The following is a 17,133-nucleotide window of genomic DNA, read 5'->3' as shown; positions in this document are numbered from 1 at the left end:
CTCAACCCCCAAACCCCCAACCTTAAACCCTAAAACCTTCAAAACCTCAACCCCAAACCCCCAACCTCTGAAACCGTGAACCTGAAAACCTAAACCCTGAATCCGGAACCACGAACACCTAAACCCTAACCCCTAAAATCTACACCCAAACCTAAACTCAAAACTTGAAACCCGAACCCCCGAACCCAGACCCCAGACCCCAAACCCAATCCAAACCTCAAACTCTAAACACATTTATGCTAACCCAAGTATCTTCGGGTGGAGACCTAATAGCGACACGAGCATTCTTGGGTTGAAACCTACCAACCCAAAACCTCCAAAATTAGGAACATTTTCAATCTCCAAATTATTTTATTTTCTACTTTTATTAAGTCTTATTTTTCTCATTGCCAGATCCATCTCATACTTTTTTAATTCATGAAATTATTTGTTTATTTTAAAAAAATCATGATTAGCTATGTGAAAAATTTATTAAATCGGATTGTTTTTAAAACATAAAATTGCTTAGAAATTTTAAAGTATTTGAATCCTTCAAAATAATCTTCCTACGTGTCATCCATAAAAAAGCTGAGCTTCAGAAGGTATTGAGATTACATTTATAACCGAGGCATTACAGAGTTTGTCTCTGGTTTGTAAGTACATACCAAACTGCCAAATTTAGTTTTCAGCATCATCAACCTGCACTGGAGCCTATTGTTGAAACAAAGGTTACATAACTTGTGCTCTTCAACAAACAACAACAGTAATAATATGCTCTGTTTGAACTGAAAGAAATTAAGCAAGATACATTAATCCATTAACCTTCGGCATCCCTTGATCTACATCTCAGTCGGACGATCGGCAACATAGTTCCTCAGAGAAGGTGAGTGGATGAGACCATCAGGAGCAACTGTTGTATTTTGAGTTCCATTCTTCTGCTGCATTCTTCTCTTTGCTATGTAACCCCTGATCCAAGGGGTAATATCCTCACTGATCTTGATCATGATAAAGAAGATGATGCGGTAGATGACAATCATACTGAATATGACGCTGAGATCTACCCATTTGGACCGGTGCACATCAATCTGGAATATGTTTTCCAGTATGTACTCGCCAGGTATCTTGGGAAGATCAGGCGATTGGTTGTCGAACAGCAATCCTTTCAAATCATTTTGGTATTGTCCCTGAAAACGCATACATAGATATGCCTCTTTAATTGCTTTCAGCAACGTAAAGATCTTAGGATTTATCGATATACTGTATGTATGTATGTATGCAGGTTCAGTGTTACCTGTAGAGCCCAGAAGTGGAAGCTAATGTACGACATTGGGTATCTCCACACAGGCTTTGGTATGTCATTTGGGAGCCTAAAGTACCCAGATACTAGCATGAATATTCCCTGACAATGACATGAAGAAAACACGCAGTTAGTTGATTTATTTATTACAAGTAAAATTAACAGAAGAATACATATATATAGAAACCTGAATTCCAGCCCCAATGATAATGCCCATGAGGAAATTAGGGACAATGCTGGCTATGGTCATCATCAAGCTTTCAACTACGGTGACACTCGCATAAAGGCACAGCACGAAGAAAACATAATGTTCAAATCCTGGATGAAGGCGGACCATGAAATAACAAACAGTTCCAGAAATAAAAGTAATCATTATCAGGAACGGCATTGCAGAAATGGTGTTGCTAATCACAAATGCGACCACACCATAGTGCCCATTTAGCCTTTCTCTTTGGAAGACCTGCGAAACGATAAAAAATAATTAAACTAGCAAGCGCTATCATTATTGATTAGCAGTCTTGATAAGGCACTTGTGCATAACTTGTGAGCCCGAGTAAAAAAAAAAAAGGTAATTAATTACCTTCATTTCCTCTACAAAGGAAGGAAACCCACCAATTGACATGAACGTGACGAAACCAAAGACAAATGAGGCACACGACCCTCTTGCCTGTTCCAGATTAATCGAGAGAAACAAGTATATATATTTAGTTAGAAGATAAGATGTTTACTCCTCCTAAATAGCAACTTACTAAGCTTAGGAGCATAGGATTGGTATATTTCATTAACAGTACCAGTATAGAATTGTAACCCGTCCCCACGTTGAGATAGATAGTTCCAATGCAGATAGTGACCACAATATAAATCACTAGTCGAAGCCAGTAATACCCAAAGTCCCTTGACATGTTGATGAACGAACGCTTTGTTAAAGTAAAGGCCTGCATCAAGAAACTAGCCTGGCTCCCTCCTGCTTCTAGCACATTTCCTTTCTGCGACCAGACATCAATTATCAATTAGCTACTAATTTTAAGCCTATACAGTTGAAGAGAAGGCCTCTCTATAATTAAATTAGTGAAGATAAATATTGATCAGATTGCAAACTGGAGGAGCACCACGAAATTAAAGCACTTACAACTTTGGATATCTCCTCGACTTTTTCTCTTGCTGCATAACAGTACTGAGAAGTTCGATAGTGATCAATCAGAGTTCTGATAGCTTCAGCCGTGGTTATCTTCTCCAGAGGATCATCACTTGCCTCAAACTTTGCAGAAACATAAGTTAATTAAGAGCATTATCAATCAGGCCTCAAGCAACAAATCAAAGAGAGGAGGATATATACAAACATGGAGATTTAGAATCAATTTTGGGAAGGAAGAGATGAAACTAAGCCAATACAATCATTAATTGCCCAATATGAGCACTTATCCGGACCCTTAAATTATAATAGCCTATTGCTGGAACTCGTCAATTTTGAATAGTTGATTAAAGATCACATGAAGCTTTCTCAACAAAAAAAAAAACTGTGTTTTCAATATCATCTCATCATTTATGTCATTAATTATAGATGCAAGTCAATAATATGTCCTTAGCCTGTAAATTTCAGAAATTGCTAGTACACAAGAAAGCTCAAGTATACAACAAAAAACAAAACAATTCGAAAACAATTAATTAAGAGAAAATGAGATACCCGCAGTTTCATGGACCCTTTCAAAGTAGCCTTCACTTTGTCGAAGTCAGAATTGATGCACCTAAGGAAATGATCAGAAGGGTTCCTCAAAGCAGGGCAGGGAAAGCCAGCTTGTGCAAAGAACTGTAAGAAAGAGCTAAAAATGATTAACAGTTTGAAGTAAATGAAAGGAATCAAATGACCAATTAGATTAAACCAAAAAGAAAAAAGAAAGTGGCGTTTCTTGCCTCATATGCCTCTGAAACCTGACCGAAGTAAACAGTTTTGCCTCCTGAAAGCAAGTACAGTCTATCAAAAAGCTCAAAAACTTCACTGCTAGGCTGGTGTATTGAAGCAATGACAGTTCTGCCATCTCTAGATAAGCCGCGGAGGGTCTGAGTTACAAAGAAAGCTGAAGCACTGCCACATGTATAAAAGATAATTATTAGAGTCTAATGACGGAATTGGAAAGGGGAACGCCATGATTTCATCAAAAAGAAAAAAACAGAATGTTAGGAAACAGAATAGAATCACTGCCATGAGAGGTGAAATATGCACCTGTCAAGTCCACTAGTTGGTTCATCGAGAAAGAGCAGTCTGGGCCTTATCAGGATTTCAAGAGCAATGCTGACCCTTCTCTTCTCTCCCCCACTGATCCCACGCAAATGCCAATTCCCAATAACAGTATCAGCACAATCTTGGAGACCCATCTCTATTATGGTACTCTCAACCAGGGCACGCTTCTCTGACCAGGGCATCTTATCAGGAAGACGTAGCCGAGCTGAATAGGAGATTGTTTCCCTCACCGTCAGAGTACCAAGCAAGTTGTCATCTTGTGTTACATAGGCCTAATTAAGTTCAAAAAAATATTATAATTAATTAATAATGTCTGATTAATTTCTCTCTTGGAAAAACAGAACTTACAATAATATTGTTTAAAATATGTTACAAAACATGTGCTAGTGATTAATTACACATAACTTAATTAATTAAGAGCTAGAAAAGCAGTGCATATATGTGGAGTATGGAGTAAGAAACATAGAAATGAAACTAGAAGAGTAGGAGCTACTAGCTAGTGTAGTCAGTACTGACAGCGGTCCCGAAAGAGAGCTTGGTTTTGCGACCATTGAGGAGAACCGTTCCAGAGAGGAAGGCATTAGCAGCAAGGCGACTTGAGAGAGCATCAAGGAGAGTGGATTTGCCCGAGCCAGAAGGACCCATAAGTGCAGTGAGAGTTCCAGGCTCAGCATAGCCAGTAAGTCCCTCCAAAACCCTCTGTGTTTCTCCATTGCTGAGGGTAACCATCACAGTCAGATCCTTCCATGTAAGCCTTGCCGACACATCTCCTACGAATTCTGTTTTAGTTCTGTCCCTCCAAAGGGTCTCGCTTAGAGGACTCAAACCTACCATTATTCCATCTACAACCTCTGATGGTATGCTTGTCTCTATCTCCATTGTTACATTATTCGTTGATGGGTTCTTCGCCATCCTTTATATGTATATTATTATAGCTTGTCTTGATCAGGAGAAAGATGGAACGCAAGAGAGGATTGAGCTAGCAAGCTAAGGTAAAGATGCAGCTGGAGGTATATATTGTGTGAATTTGACCGGTGGAGGAATAGAGTAGGTTAAAATAAGAAAGTCTCATGCAAAAACAGCCTCAACTGATCAACAACTTGGTTACTTTTGCTTGGTCGTCTTTGGTGTGACAAAACAAAAAACCTGACACCAAGCAAGCTGCAACACAATTTTTTCCTCTCTTCAACTTCACATATAGGTCATGCTTGCCTCTATCTTCAAGAATCGATTAGATTCGAATAATCTCAGACATAACCGAACAAGTAAGTTGATGCATGGAATTAGCTAGAGTAATTGTGAAAGAAATACTTTAACAAGAAGATCGTAATCATCTTAAAAAGAAAAGAAAAAAGAAAAGATGATGATGATGATAATGATGATAATGATATGAATTGGTTAGCAGATATTGGATGCATCTACAAGATTTAGACTGGACCATTTGTTTCCATTATTATCCAATAAATGAGTTCTGGTAGATGTTGGCAGCAGCATTTAATTCAAGACCGACCTCCATTTAAAAACCCAGTTGTTAGTTTTTCATCTTCTATTTCTACGACATAATTGGTTTTAAGTATATTTTAGATTATACTTGCCTCTCGTAACAAAAAATTTAAAAAATATTTTTTTAATATATTAATACTAAAAATAATTTTTAAAAAATAAAAAAAAATTAATATATTTTTAAACAAAAAAATATTTTAAACCATAACCTCTAATATATTCCGACCGACCCTTTAATTAATGATAGTGATTTGTTAGTTAGTAGCGGAGGAGTAAAGTCTTTACCGCCCATTACTTCGGCCATCACCTCTCTCCCTTTCACACCTACAGCCCATTACTTCGGTCAGACTCTCATCACCTCTTTTCCTCTCAACACCCAGCTTTAAATTTGCATTTCAATAATCACAAATTTAAATCTTTTATGATTACTTCCTGATTATTAATTTTAGAATTAATAGTTATATAAAAACTAATCCAAACATCCACGTTAATAATTACTTTTTTTTTTATAATAATTTGTTCTTAAAAGATCTTAAATGGAAATAAATAAAAAACTATTATTGTGAAGTTTAATTTCGAAAGAAAACATCAAGCAATTAGAGAACAAAAACAAATTGATTTTTAAAACTTGTGGCAGCTATATGTGAAATTATAACTATTTAGATCCTGCATACAAAGTACAAATAATCAACTAATTGAAAAAATAATTATAGTAAATAATTCATTTTTCAAAAGAAAGTTGATAATTATAAAATTGTTCTATTTTAAAAAAATTAGTAAATTAAAAATATTATTTTTCCAGTTTATTTTCATGAAATAACTAAGTATATAAAAATGATTTCTAATTTATTTTTCATGATAGGAAAAAAAAATCAATTTCGGACAAACAAACGCCCTTATCAGGCTTCGTGGAGAAAATGTAATTGGGCCATTACCATCTGAAACCGAACCCGTTTTCAATTTAAAATGGAAGGCAAATGCCCAGCAATGAAAACGCAAGTCCCTCTGATTTAAGAAGCTTAAAGTGGGCTAGAGATACAAGTTGTGGCTAGCCTCGAGTTCCAGGCCCGGCTTTCCACCCCTTTACAGATAATCAGAGGCTAGAGAAACAAGAGCACTGATTATTTTCTTGCCTGCTGCATGTTGAAACTTTTTCTAATTTAAGCGAGCAAACCAAGACTCCACTCATACAATCACATCTTAATTATAACTTCTAAGGGAAATATCATATTAAATCAATCATAAGATCTCAATTTTATCTTAACAACTTAAAACTCGGATCGTTTTGTTTGGGGATTGACTGATTGATTGATATTCTTTATATTTTTGTTTTCAAGAACTTGTTTTTTAAAGTAAAAACCAGCAGCTCAAACTGCCAGGAAAATCATAATAAAATCAATTAAAATTGGCCTCCTTAATGATTGTTATAGCAAACAATATTCTTAATGAGCTCCGCAAGTGGTCCATAAAAACGGTCCCTTCACGATTGTCAACTAATCAAAACCTTTAATTAACACGCATATATTTCTCAAAAGAGTGAAACTCAACAAAGTTGGGCTAATAAAAAAAAACCCAATTAAATTCGGTCAATACAATTAACTCTTCAAATGACTTTTTTTCATTTGAATATATATATAGTAAACAGAGCCATGTTTATACTACTTAAAATGTTACATTGACATTTTGACACTTCAAAATAACATATTGCCTTGGAGATGCTCTCACTTTCAAATACTATATGGTAGGGATGATTAGTGTTTTGAAGTAATTATAAAGCCAACAAATAAAAGATCTTTTAAAAGAAACTCAAATTCCAGAAATTGATGGGAAAAAAACTCAAGATATATTTGGATGGTAAGGTTGATGAATATCCTAAAATCACCTAAGATTCATCTTGTTTTTTAATTTTTTAATTTGAAAATGATATTTTTTATGTGCAAAAATGAGTGATGGAGAGAGGGGAAAGAAGGAAAGAAAGAGCACGTGAATAACAAAGAGGAGAAATTGTTGGTTCTTTGATGATAAATTGGGTTAAAATGATAAGATGCACACTTGACAAGATAGAATTGGATTTTAGAGATTATGATTTCGTTAATCTTATAAAATTACAAAAAAAAAAAAAAAGCACACATCAATATTCATGAAACTTAGGCAACAAATTAAAGGCGAAAACTGGTAATGCAATACAAAAGCTGATTAAAATTGATGACTCAAACTAACCACACGGAAAAACTCTAACAAAACAACCCATCCCACCAAGGCAAGATAATGTGGGAACAATACATTAGCGATGATGATGGCTTGAAAAATAACTAAAAAATAGGACCAATATTGACCAAACACAGGATAAATAAAGTACGCTAATGGCTTGGACATTATAATTTAAATAAATAAATGGTGAAAATAGAAGGCTCTGAGTTTCACCCAAAAGATAAAAGGATCAAGAATACAATGAGATGGGGAAAAAAGATAGAAATATTGTAGTTAACACAGTTACATATTCATAGTGCAAATGAGTCTTAGGAAACATTAACATTAAAGCAACATTTTATTTTAGTTTTTTTTAATATTAATTTTCAATGTCAAAGTTAATTGTTAATAAATGGGGATAATTGGAAGTAATATTCAGGAATAATATCCTTGTTAATGATATTAATTTATAGCTTAGAGAGTAAAAAAATTTAAATGATTCTTTAAAAAAATGATGTTGCTGTGGCATTATTATATAGGAGGCTAATTGCAAAACTTAAATTTAATGGCACCCTAACAAAATTATAATTAGGAATAAATCTCTTTGTAAAAAATGTATTAATAACATATTGATCGTTTATGCTTTGAAAAATTTTATAATCGAACGTGTTAAAATTTATTCTTAAGAAATTAATAGGTGGATTATAAAAATTGTGATAATCAAATGAGATTTTGTATATTCGTTAATGCATGGCCGACATGGCTCAAATGATGGCATGTCATGTATGACATGTGTGTTAAATGATTATGTGACAGTGACACGACAACTAAGCGATGGTATGTCAAACAGTTAAACACGCGACCATTATATATTTTGTCCGAAAAAGAAAGAAAGGAAAAAGAAACCGTAGATGACATGGAAAAAATTAAAGTATTTTGCTTGTTAAAAAAGTTGTAGAGTTATTATAAAAGTCCCCCGGGTCCACCATTTAAATATTATATAGTTGCTAGATTGTGTGGTAAAAAATGATTTGGAAAATATTTTTTTATTTTTTAATCTATACAAAAAGATAAGTACAAAATTTAACATGTAACATATGAAATGAAAATTGCTATCCATAACTCAAATAAGAGACCAAAATAATAATAAAAAATCCATAACTCAAAAAAAAATATAACTTAAATATTATTGATTTGATAATAATTGCAAGCAACACATTTAAGACTATAAAAAAATGAAAGTGGACACAATTTTTATTATGCAAAACAACAAATGATGAACGAAGATATTCAAAATAATTGACAATATTCAACATGAATCATGAATAATTATGCTAACTCGTAGAATGTTTTTTTCAAGTTCAAAAGAGCAAAACAAAATTTCTTTTTGAAGCCTTATAAATTCATTTTAGTGACAAACGTTTTCTGCTATATTGGGGTACTTGGGAATGAGATTATTGTTATTTTTAAAAGTATTTTTTACTCGAAATGGTATTAAGATATTTTTTTTAAAAAAAAAATTATTTTTGATATCAGCACATCAAAATGATCTGAAAACACTAAAAAATATTAATTTAAAATAAATTAAAAAATTAAAATTTTTTAATATACTTTTAAAACACAAAAATAAACAAAATCATTATCTTTATCAAAATATTTTTTTTATTTTTAAAAAATTATTTTTGACATCAGCATATCAAAATTGTCTGAAAATACTAAAAAAATATTAATTTAAAATAAATTAAAAAATTAAAATTTTTTAAAATACTTTTAAAACACAAAAATAAACAAAATCATTATCTTCATCAAAATATTTTTTATTTTTAAAAAAATAGTTTTGACATCAGCACATCAAAATGATTTAAAAATATCAAAAAACTATTAATTTAAAATAGAATAATTAATTAAAAATTTTTAAAATACTTTTAAAACATAAAAATAAATAAAATCATTATTTTTAATGAGTCGTCGAAGGAGATTGCTAGCTGATTCGAAGAATGTTTGGTTTAGAGGTAGCTTTAGTTTTTTTATAGAATTTGTATAAAAAATAAGTATTTTTAGCTTTTGAATTATATTTTTAGCTTTTGAAATGTAGTTTGTGTTTTAAAAAATTATATTTTTTAAAAATATAATTTGTATTTTAAAATGGTTATAACTAAAAAAAAAAAAATCCTTGCATTCAACTGTCTCTCGACGCCTCTATGGATTGGAAAACTTTGAAAAACGACGCTGTAATTGGGTGTACATTCTAGCGGTCTGAAAATCGCAAGAAAAAAAGAAATAGCAGTGGTCCCTCCAAAAAATAATAATTGGAATAGTAAAATTAATGCCTACATGTAGCATCAAATCTGTACGACTTTTGGACGTGCCGGTGAGTTGTAAAAATAATAACGGAGCAAACTCTGTCCAGGCCATGATTAATCATTACAGCCCCCCTCTAGAGTGAGAGAGAGAAAGAGTGAGCATGGGAACTTGGGAAGTGGACTGGCTTGAATATTTTGCTCTCCCTCCTCGAAAGAAAACATTTATGTAGGAGAGAAGCCTCAAAAACACCCGTTATTAATCAATGGTCCTGCGATGAGGGATATCGAATTATAAAATTGAAACAAGCACGTGTTCCAAGCATATGAATAATAATATTTAAAAATATCTGAGATAACTATAAAACAAAGTAATAATAAATCTTAAATTAAATTCAAACAAAATTCTTAATTAATTATAATCTTGTTTAATGATATTTTAAAATATAATTAGAATTATCTTATTAAAATCTTTTTAATAATATTGAATGTGTAGAAAATAAAATTCCACAGTGATTATTTTTTGATAACTTTTTTTTTCTTCTATTTCTCTATCATGCCGCATCAGTTTATATTTTTTTCTTTATCGTGAGATATTGAATTGCATTTTCATAAGATTTTTGATTAATTTTATATATAATAATTCATTTGGATGGAACATGTATTTTATAACTATTATTTTCAATAATGATTGTATACAAAATTGATATTTAAAAACACGGTTGTATTGTGTTAAATACATTTTCTAACATATGTTGTTTTTTCAAAAAAAATGTTCCAAACTATTTTAGAAAGCTAAAAGACCCATGTGACCATGGTTATTTTTTTTTATTTTTAACATATTTAATTTTTTTTTAATGAAATAACACAATTTATATATGTCATAATTGAAAAACATGATTTTTATATTTTTTTTGTTATTCAAAATAACGATATCCAATAAAAAATATTAAATAGACAGGAGAGAGAAGCCAATCACGATATGCACAAGTATTTTTAGAAATTTTTTATTGTTTTTAAAAGTATTTTTCAAAAATATTTTAAAAAATTATTTTTTTACTTTACTTTAATTTTATAAATATTTTTATATTATTTAGATGTGCTATTATTAAAAAAAATTTTAAAAAATAAAATAATATATTTAATTTATTATCAATTAAAAAATAATTTAAAAATCAATCACTACCTTCAAAATATAAAATTGTGTAATTGTGTACATTAGTTCTAGTAGCGTGTGTGTGTAGAGAGAGAGAGGAGTACTGTTAATTAATTAATTAATTAACATCTGATCTCAGTTTGAACTGAATTTTATTAATTAAAGCAGCATTGCGTTTTTCTCTTCAGAATACTCTACTCTCATCACTACTCTTTAATTTCTTAAACTCCCCTCCCCTTCTCCTTAATCACCTAATACGTACTAGCAGCCAAAGCTGCAACGAAAATTAAGCAAATTAGAGAGTTAATTAAGGCGTTGGTTTGTCTGTCAGTTTAAGTTGGATTTGCTCGCCAATCCTTCGTTTTCTTCTGCATTTTTTCTTGCTGTTATCTGTGTTTATATGTCTTGATATCAATTTATTTCTCTAGCTAGGAGAGCTCTCTTTCTGTGCAAGAAATGAAACAAAATTTGGGGTTTGATATTTTGCTTCCTTCTTTAAGATCACGTGTATTTATTTGTGTGTGTGTGTGTGGGTGGGGTGGGGTGGGGGTTTAAAATAATAGCGAAGAAATCGCCAAAATAGCTAGCTTGACCTGCAGCCTGCTTCTCTCTCTCTCTCTCTCTCTCTCTATATATATATATATATATCTCGCTGCCCAGCAAACTTCAACTCGAGAAGAGTACTTGGCGAGCAGTGAATTAGTATCATCATCGTCATGGTGGGCATGAGTGGTAAAGAAAGGTCATCGTGGTCTGTGTTGATGCCTTCAGCAACCCAGCAGCAGCACCACTCCAATCTTGAACGCTTTCTTCAATGTGTGACTCCAACTCCTCCTTCGAAATTCCTTCCTCAGGTACCTAGTCCTTGCTGTATAATTATTAATGTGCCCTTTAATTCCCTTCTTCTCTCTCTTTTAATTAGATCTTCTTTTTCTTCTATTTATTGAAACACTAGGATTGGAAGAATTATTTTATTGTAAATTCATAATCCACTATTTTAACAATTTACCATTTAGCTCTTAAATATAATCGTCGTTTTCTTAATTTGTCCATACATATATAATATACTCTATTTAATTAGAATTTTTTTTTTTTGTGGCTCTTTTGGCTTTTTTGTTTTGTTTGTGTCATCATTAAGGAAACTATAAATTGAAGAGGGAAAAAAAAAGAAAAAGAAATGCTGCTGCTAAATTTGATCTCAACTGTTCAGTCTTCACTTTGGGGAGATGTCGATGACCTCTCCTTTTTCTTTTCTCTTTTTTTACTTTTAGGTACAAAAAAATAACTGATGAGATTGGTCATGTATTAATATCAATGACTCCTGTTCTTGTACTGTGTGGGCCTAAATAGATTGATATGATTTGTCGTGATGTAACCGGGCATGGCCCGTTTTCAAAATGGCCTCATCCAGTTCCAGCAGAATACTTGGCGGATGCCGCGAATATCCTCTTCCTCTAATTAAAAGACACACACACATATTATAAAGATGGGATAATGTGATGATTGTCTCTTTCTTTCCTTTTTCTATCTTTTCTTTTTTACAGCCGCATGAGTAATTTGCCATGTGTTTCCCGTTGCTGCCTCTATTAGAGGGGTTACCTCTTTGCAAACATATTTTTTAATTAAAAATATATTAGGAAAATATTTTTTTAATTTTTTTTAACTTAATACATTAAAATTATAAAAAAATATTTTTAAAAAATCAATATAAAGACCGGATGGAACCACCAAAATAAATACAACCTAACACACTCTGGAAGAGTCCAAACAGATAAATGCTGTAATCTCTAGTAATGAATTTTTGAATTTTAGTCCTTTTTGATGTTGATGTCAGTGACTAAGTGCCAGTTCTTCTTCCTTTTTTTTTTTTTTATTTTTTAATTTAAGCCAAAATGTCATGGTCCCTGGGCCCCTGCCCTGGATGATGGATGGATTGGTACGTGGCAGTGTGATTAGGAATCTTTTTATATCATTTACCAGATCCGAACATATTGCGCCCGCCGCATACACACACATGTATGGTCTTTCTTGTGTAGTTGTTTAATTTAACTCCAAGATCTTTGCTGAGTTAATTAATTCCCTTAATGGACATGAATTAAATGGACTAATTGTGTGCTGCTTCGCGCTCAATTTGCAGTTTCTTTTGCAACCCATTAAAAAAAAAAAAACCTAAAAGATAACGAGGTGGTGTTTTACTTTATTCCTTCTCATAAATTACTATTTATTTTTTAGCTTTTATTTTTTATTTTATTTTTAATACTAAATTCAATGAAGTTTTTTATTTTTATGAGATTATTATAATATCATAATTCAGATCACAAATTTAACATATTATCTTGATTGATTTGAGTTTTTTTATTTTCAAATTAATTTTTTTTTAATTCTATCCTTTAACATTGAGTTATTTAGAAATTAGATTTTGTAATTTTTTTTAATTTACTTTTCATAAGGTTATACTATCTCATGACCTGAGTGATGAGTTTAATAAGTTGATTTGAGGTATTTTTGTGTTATTTTTAATTGATTTTTAAATCTCAATTTTATTCTTTAACAATAGGTTTATTGGAGGTTGGACTTCATAATTATTTTAATTTATTTTTTATGAGGTTATTAAAGTTTTATAATTCAGATTACAGGTTTAACAAGTTAACTTGGTTGAGTCGAGTATTTTTGTGTTATTTTTAATTGATTTTTAAATCTCAATTTTATTCTTTAACAATAGGTTTATTGGAGGTTGGACTTCATAATTATTTTAATTTATTTTTTATGAGGTTATTAAAGTTTTATAATTCAGATTACAGGTTTAACAAGTTAACTTGGTTGAGTCGAATATTTTTTTTTAATTGATTTTTATTTTATTTTTTAATATTGAATTGATTAAAAATTAAATTTTATAATTTATTTTAGTTTGTATGGGGTTATTCTTAACTAATATGTTCAATAATTGCGTAGAAGCATGCAAAAGCACAGGAAATAAAATAGAGAAACCTATAAGATTTTTTTCATTTTTCCAAAGATAGGAAAAACAGCCACGTAATCTTAATTCTAAAAGGAACAAAATCTCTCCTTGGTGCGTTAGCCTTGTACATGCTCTTGTAACATTTACTGCTGGTAATCTTGAAAATTTGCTTTCTTGAATACTCTGCAGAGCTGCATTCATGATCTAAATAGCTTATGGCAACCACCTGGTACCAAGGATATGGTTGAATATTTCACTTTGGGAGATTTATGGGATTGCTATGATGAATGGAGTGCGTATGGTGCTGGAACCCAAGTAGTATTGAGCAGCGGTGAGACCATTAGGCAATATTATGTTCCTTACCTATCAGCCATTCAGATTTACAGCCATAAGTCAGTGGTGGCTTCCAGGTTTTGTAACCTTTTTTCTATTCATCTTTTATCTACCAAAACTTTAGCTGATAGCAGTTCCTTTATCTCTGATGATTTGCGGCAGTTAGGCTGAGCTACCGTGCTTTTCTTCTTGTAGGAACTCAAGAGAGTATAATGATGTTGTCGAACTTGAAAGTGATTCTTGGAGCGATGACAGCATGAGTGATAAACTGTCCAGGTCTCCAAGCAACAATTCCAGCAAAACATGGGATACCATTTCCGAGGATTCCAGCTATGACCATGAGGGTTGTTTGTCAATGAGGGATAAACTTGGCTATCTGTACTTTCAGTACTTCGAGATATCTTCTCCTTACTGGAGGGTTCCACTTATGGAAAAGGTTTTTTTTTTTTATTCCAGTTATTGATTTCGATTTAGCAGTAACAGCCCTATAAATCCCTAGAAAATGATATGCTTTTGTCTTTATTTCTACCTAGGTACATGCCATGCTGATTTATTATTTATTTTCAGGTAACTGAATTATCCAGGAATAATCCGGGATTAATGACACTTAAGAATGTGGATCTTTCTCCAGCAAGTTGGATGGCAGTTGCTTGGTAAAAGTTATCAGTTCTTGCATTTGTAAGTCCAGCTTTTTTCCTTTCCATAAAAAGGTTGTAGTAATTGTATGGTCTTGATTGTTGATTAGGTACCCCATATATCATATTCCATCTCAGGGAAATGATAAGGACTTGTCAACGTGCTTCTTGACTTATCATACACTGTCATCATCATTCCAAGGTATCTTAATCTTGCACCGTTAATTTATTTCCACATTTTTGTCTGGCTTTCTCGATTTTCAAAGAACGAAGCATCTTTGTCCTAATTCTTTCAGTATCATTTTTTAACATAGTTATCCAAAATGACATGGAATTGCTGATATGAACTTTCCTGGGGGTAGCACAGTTTCAACTTCTTGCACTGCCATCCTTGTGTTTTATAACGTTCCGATGCTTTACAATGTAGACTGAAAGCAGTGCATTTGATAATGCCTTTCTGATTATTGATGTAAATAGGTATTATACAGCTCCTCCGAATGAAAATCAGGAGTTGATTGGGTTGTAGACTTTTCATGGCTGTAATTCTTGTTTTGCTCATTGATGTTTGTTTCCATGCCTATCCAATGTAGGAACTTTTGGCTTGATTTGTTCCATAGCCTTGCAGATCAATCCACTCTTTGCTATACATCTATCTATTTTAGAGTCAATTGTTGTCACCTAATGCTTTTAAGTTTCTTCACCTTTGTTGGCCTTCGATTCTGCAGATTGTGTCAATGGGGATGATGACATTGAAGCAAATGGAGCAGGAAGTGAGCAAAAGGGAGAAGGAAATGGTGATATTTCCCTTCCCCCGTTTGGTCTGGCCACGTACAAAATGCAAGGGGGTCTTTGGATAAACCCAGAGACATCTGATGATGAAAGAATGATCTATCTTGAAAGTGCTGCTGGTTCCTGGTTGAAGCAGCTAAATGTCCACCACCATGATTATAACTTTTTTACCAGCTGTCACTGCACCATGTAAATTGGTTTGTGCTTTAACTTGTTTCCGTCCTAGCTAGGTTTGTGTTTCTCTAGTGATTCCGCAACCTCCATGAAAGCATTCCCTCTTCGACAGTTGTGACTGCTTTCAGAAACTAATTCGTTTGGATATTAATGTACAACTTTACTAAGCGTCCTTGGGATCGACAAGCATATATGTAAATGGTTTCAAAGCTAACGTATTTCTGAATAAGCCATGATTCCCCAAGAATCCAATGGCTTCTTCATCCAGAAAGTTTTGTTAGAGGGGGAGTTTGTTTTGTGGACTGAGTTGGTTTCCGTCGCAAAGAAAGAGAAGATAATACAAGTGAGAGTTTGTCGATTGGCAACTTAGTTTCTTTTGTATCTTATTATCCGAACTTGTATAAGGATTGGTTTGTTAGTTTATCTGTGAAAAGGATTGTAAAATGTAAATGGTTTTGGTTTCTTTCCTTCTAGTTCAGAATGCACTTGCTACTCTTGAGAAAACTATGTGCAAATTACACGAAATTTGTTAATCATCGACCATGTTTGAAACAAGATTGATAAAATTAAAAAGTTTGGGACTTAATTGATAATGGAGTTGCATGTTTGGGACTAAATTGAGATTTCTCCTTTCTTTTTTTATGCATATTATCAACTACTAGTACTACACTAAATAAACTGGGCTTCCAAGTAGTGTTTTTTCTTTTCTCTTTCTATATATTCTTTATTTTAGCTTTTTTTCTTGTTTCATCCTTTAATTGGTTGAGTTTTGAGTAGGTTGTTATATATCTTTTTTAATTCTATCTTCTACTTTTTTCTTTTCATGTATTTTTTCTTTCCATTAAATGCTTTTTAATCTTTTTCTTTCAATTTTATTGTTTAATATTTATTTATTTTAAATTGGTTATCATAATTTATTTTGATTAAGATTATTACAAATAAATATTTTGATATTTGATTACTACTTAAATTTGAAATCGTATCATTAAATAAAAAATAAATTTTTTTTAAAAAAACAAAATCTTTAAACACAATGGAATCCATGATGCAGGTTGCGAGTTTGACAACTTAAGTCGTGAAGCTTGGATTGTTCCAATATATTATCGTCTCAATAATAATAAAAAAAAGTGTCATCTTGATTTATTTTTTTTAAGTCAGGTCATGCTTTTACTGGTCATTCATGTTATTTTTGGACCCATCAAGTAGACTTGGTTACATATAGACAACTCTCGTATGTGCTTATTTTAAAACAAAACTAGGTAAAGAGTCTGATCGGAAGGTTTTAAGGTTGACTTGTTGGGTCTGGTTTAATAACAATGTCAAATAGTTTCTTTTCTTTTTTATTAATTCTATCTTTCAATTTTTTTCTGATTGAATCTTTTTTGGATTTTTTTATAATTTCATCATCCGATATTTGATTAATTTTATATTGATTTTCATAATATATTTTAATTTGCTTTCTATGAGGTTATTGCAGTATCAAACAAACATTCCAGCCTTCTATTAGTGTTTAATTTTGGAAGCATCTATTTTTGTTATTGTATCATTAGGTAAAAAAATAGTCGTTTTTTTTATATAA

General features: G+C 31.9%; 2 protein-coding genes across 2 annotated transcripts; one reads left to right on the top strand and one right to left on the bottom strand.

Annotated features, from left to right (window-relative positions):
- Window positions 1-573: 573 nt before the first annotated feature.
- LOC18106708 (ABC transporter G family member 11) lies at window positions 574-4,916 on the bottom strand. The gene is made up of 10 exons (XM_024588410.2): window positions 4,032-4,916; window positions 3,498-3,787; window positions 3,188-3,359; window positions 2,961-3,083; window positions 2,406-2,534; window positions 2,068-2,262; window positions 1,857-1,943; window positions 1,464-1,736; window positions 1,271-1,378; window positions 574-1,163 (listed from the first exon to the last, which is right to left on the bottom strand). The coding sequence occupies exons 1-10, from the start codon at window positions 4,425-4,427 to the stop codon at window positions 819-821; spliced, it is 2,118 nt and encodes a 705-aa protein (XP_024444178.1). The 5' UTR covers window positions 4,428-4,916; the 3' UTR covers window positions 574-818.
- A 5,924-nt stretch (window positions 4,917-10,840) lies between these two features.
- Window positions 10,841-16,027, top strand: LOC18106706 (uncharacterized). Its single transcript, XM_024588769.2, has 6 exons — window positions 10,841-11,518; window positions 13,813-14,033; window positions 14,152-14,392; window positions 14,524-14,609; window positions 14,702-14,793; window positions 15,317-16,027. Exons 1-6 carry the CDS (start codon window positions 11,381-11,383, stop codon window positions 15,571-15,573), a joined length of 1,035 nt encoding a protein of 344 aa, XP_024444537.2. The 5' UTR covers window positions 10,841-11,380; the 3' UTR covers window positions 15,574-16,027.
- Window positions 16,028-17,133: the final 1,106 nt, after the last annotated feature.

The sequence above is a fragment of the Populus trichocarpa genome, chromosome 17, assembly GCF_000002775.5.
Source record: "Populus trichocarpa isolate Nisqually-1 chromosome 17, P.trichocarpa_v4.1, whole genome shotgun sequence".
Lineage (NCBI taxonomy): Eukaryota > Viridiplantae > Streptophyta > Magnoliopsida > Malpighiales > Salicaceae > Populus > Populus trichocarpa.
The sequence above is the reverse complement of the archived record's forward strand: the minus strand, read 5'-3'. Positions and strand labels throughout refer to the sequence as shown.

What these genes read in the sequence shown, in the direction of transcription:
- LOC18106708 (XM_024588410.2), bottom strand. Translation starts at nt 4,427, where the DNA reads ATGGCGAAGAACCCATCAACGAATAATGTAACAATGGAGATAGAGACA. An exon ending in AGGTTTCAGAGGCATATGAG is followed by an intron (nt 3,084 to 3,187) that starts GCAAGAAACGCC and finishes TCTTTCTTACAG; the next exon opens with TTCTTTGCACAAGCTGGCTT. An exon ending in CGGGTTACAATTCTATACTG is followed by an intron (nt 1,944 to 2,067) that starts GTACTGTTAATG and finishes AATCTGGAACAG; the next exon opens with GCAAGAGGGTCGTGTGCCTC.
- LOC18106706 (XM_024588769.2), top strand. Translation starts at nt 11,381, where the DNA reads ATGGTGGGCATGAGTGGTAAAGAAAGGTCATCGTGGTCTGTGTTGATG. An exon ending in AAGTCAGTGGTGGCTTCCAG is followed by an intron (nt 14,034 to 14,151) that starts GTTTTGTAACCT and finishes TTCTTCTTGTAG; the next exon opens with GAACTCAAGAGAGTATAATG. An exon ending in ACTGTCATCATCATTCCAAG is followed by an intron (nt 14,794 to 15,316) that starts GTATCTTAATCT and finishes TCGATTCTGCAG; the next exon opens with ATTGTGTCAATGGGGATGAT.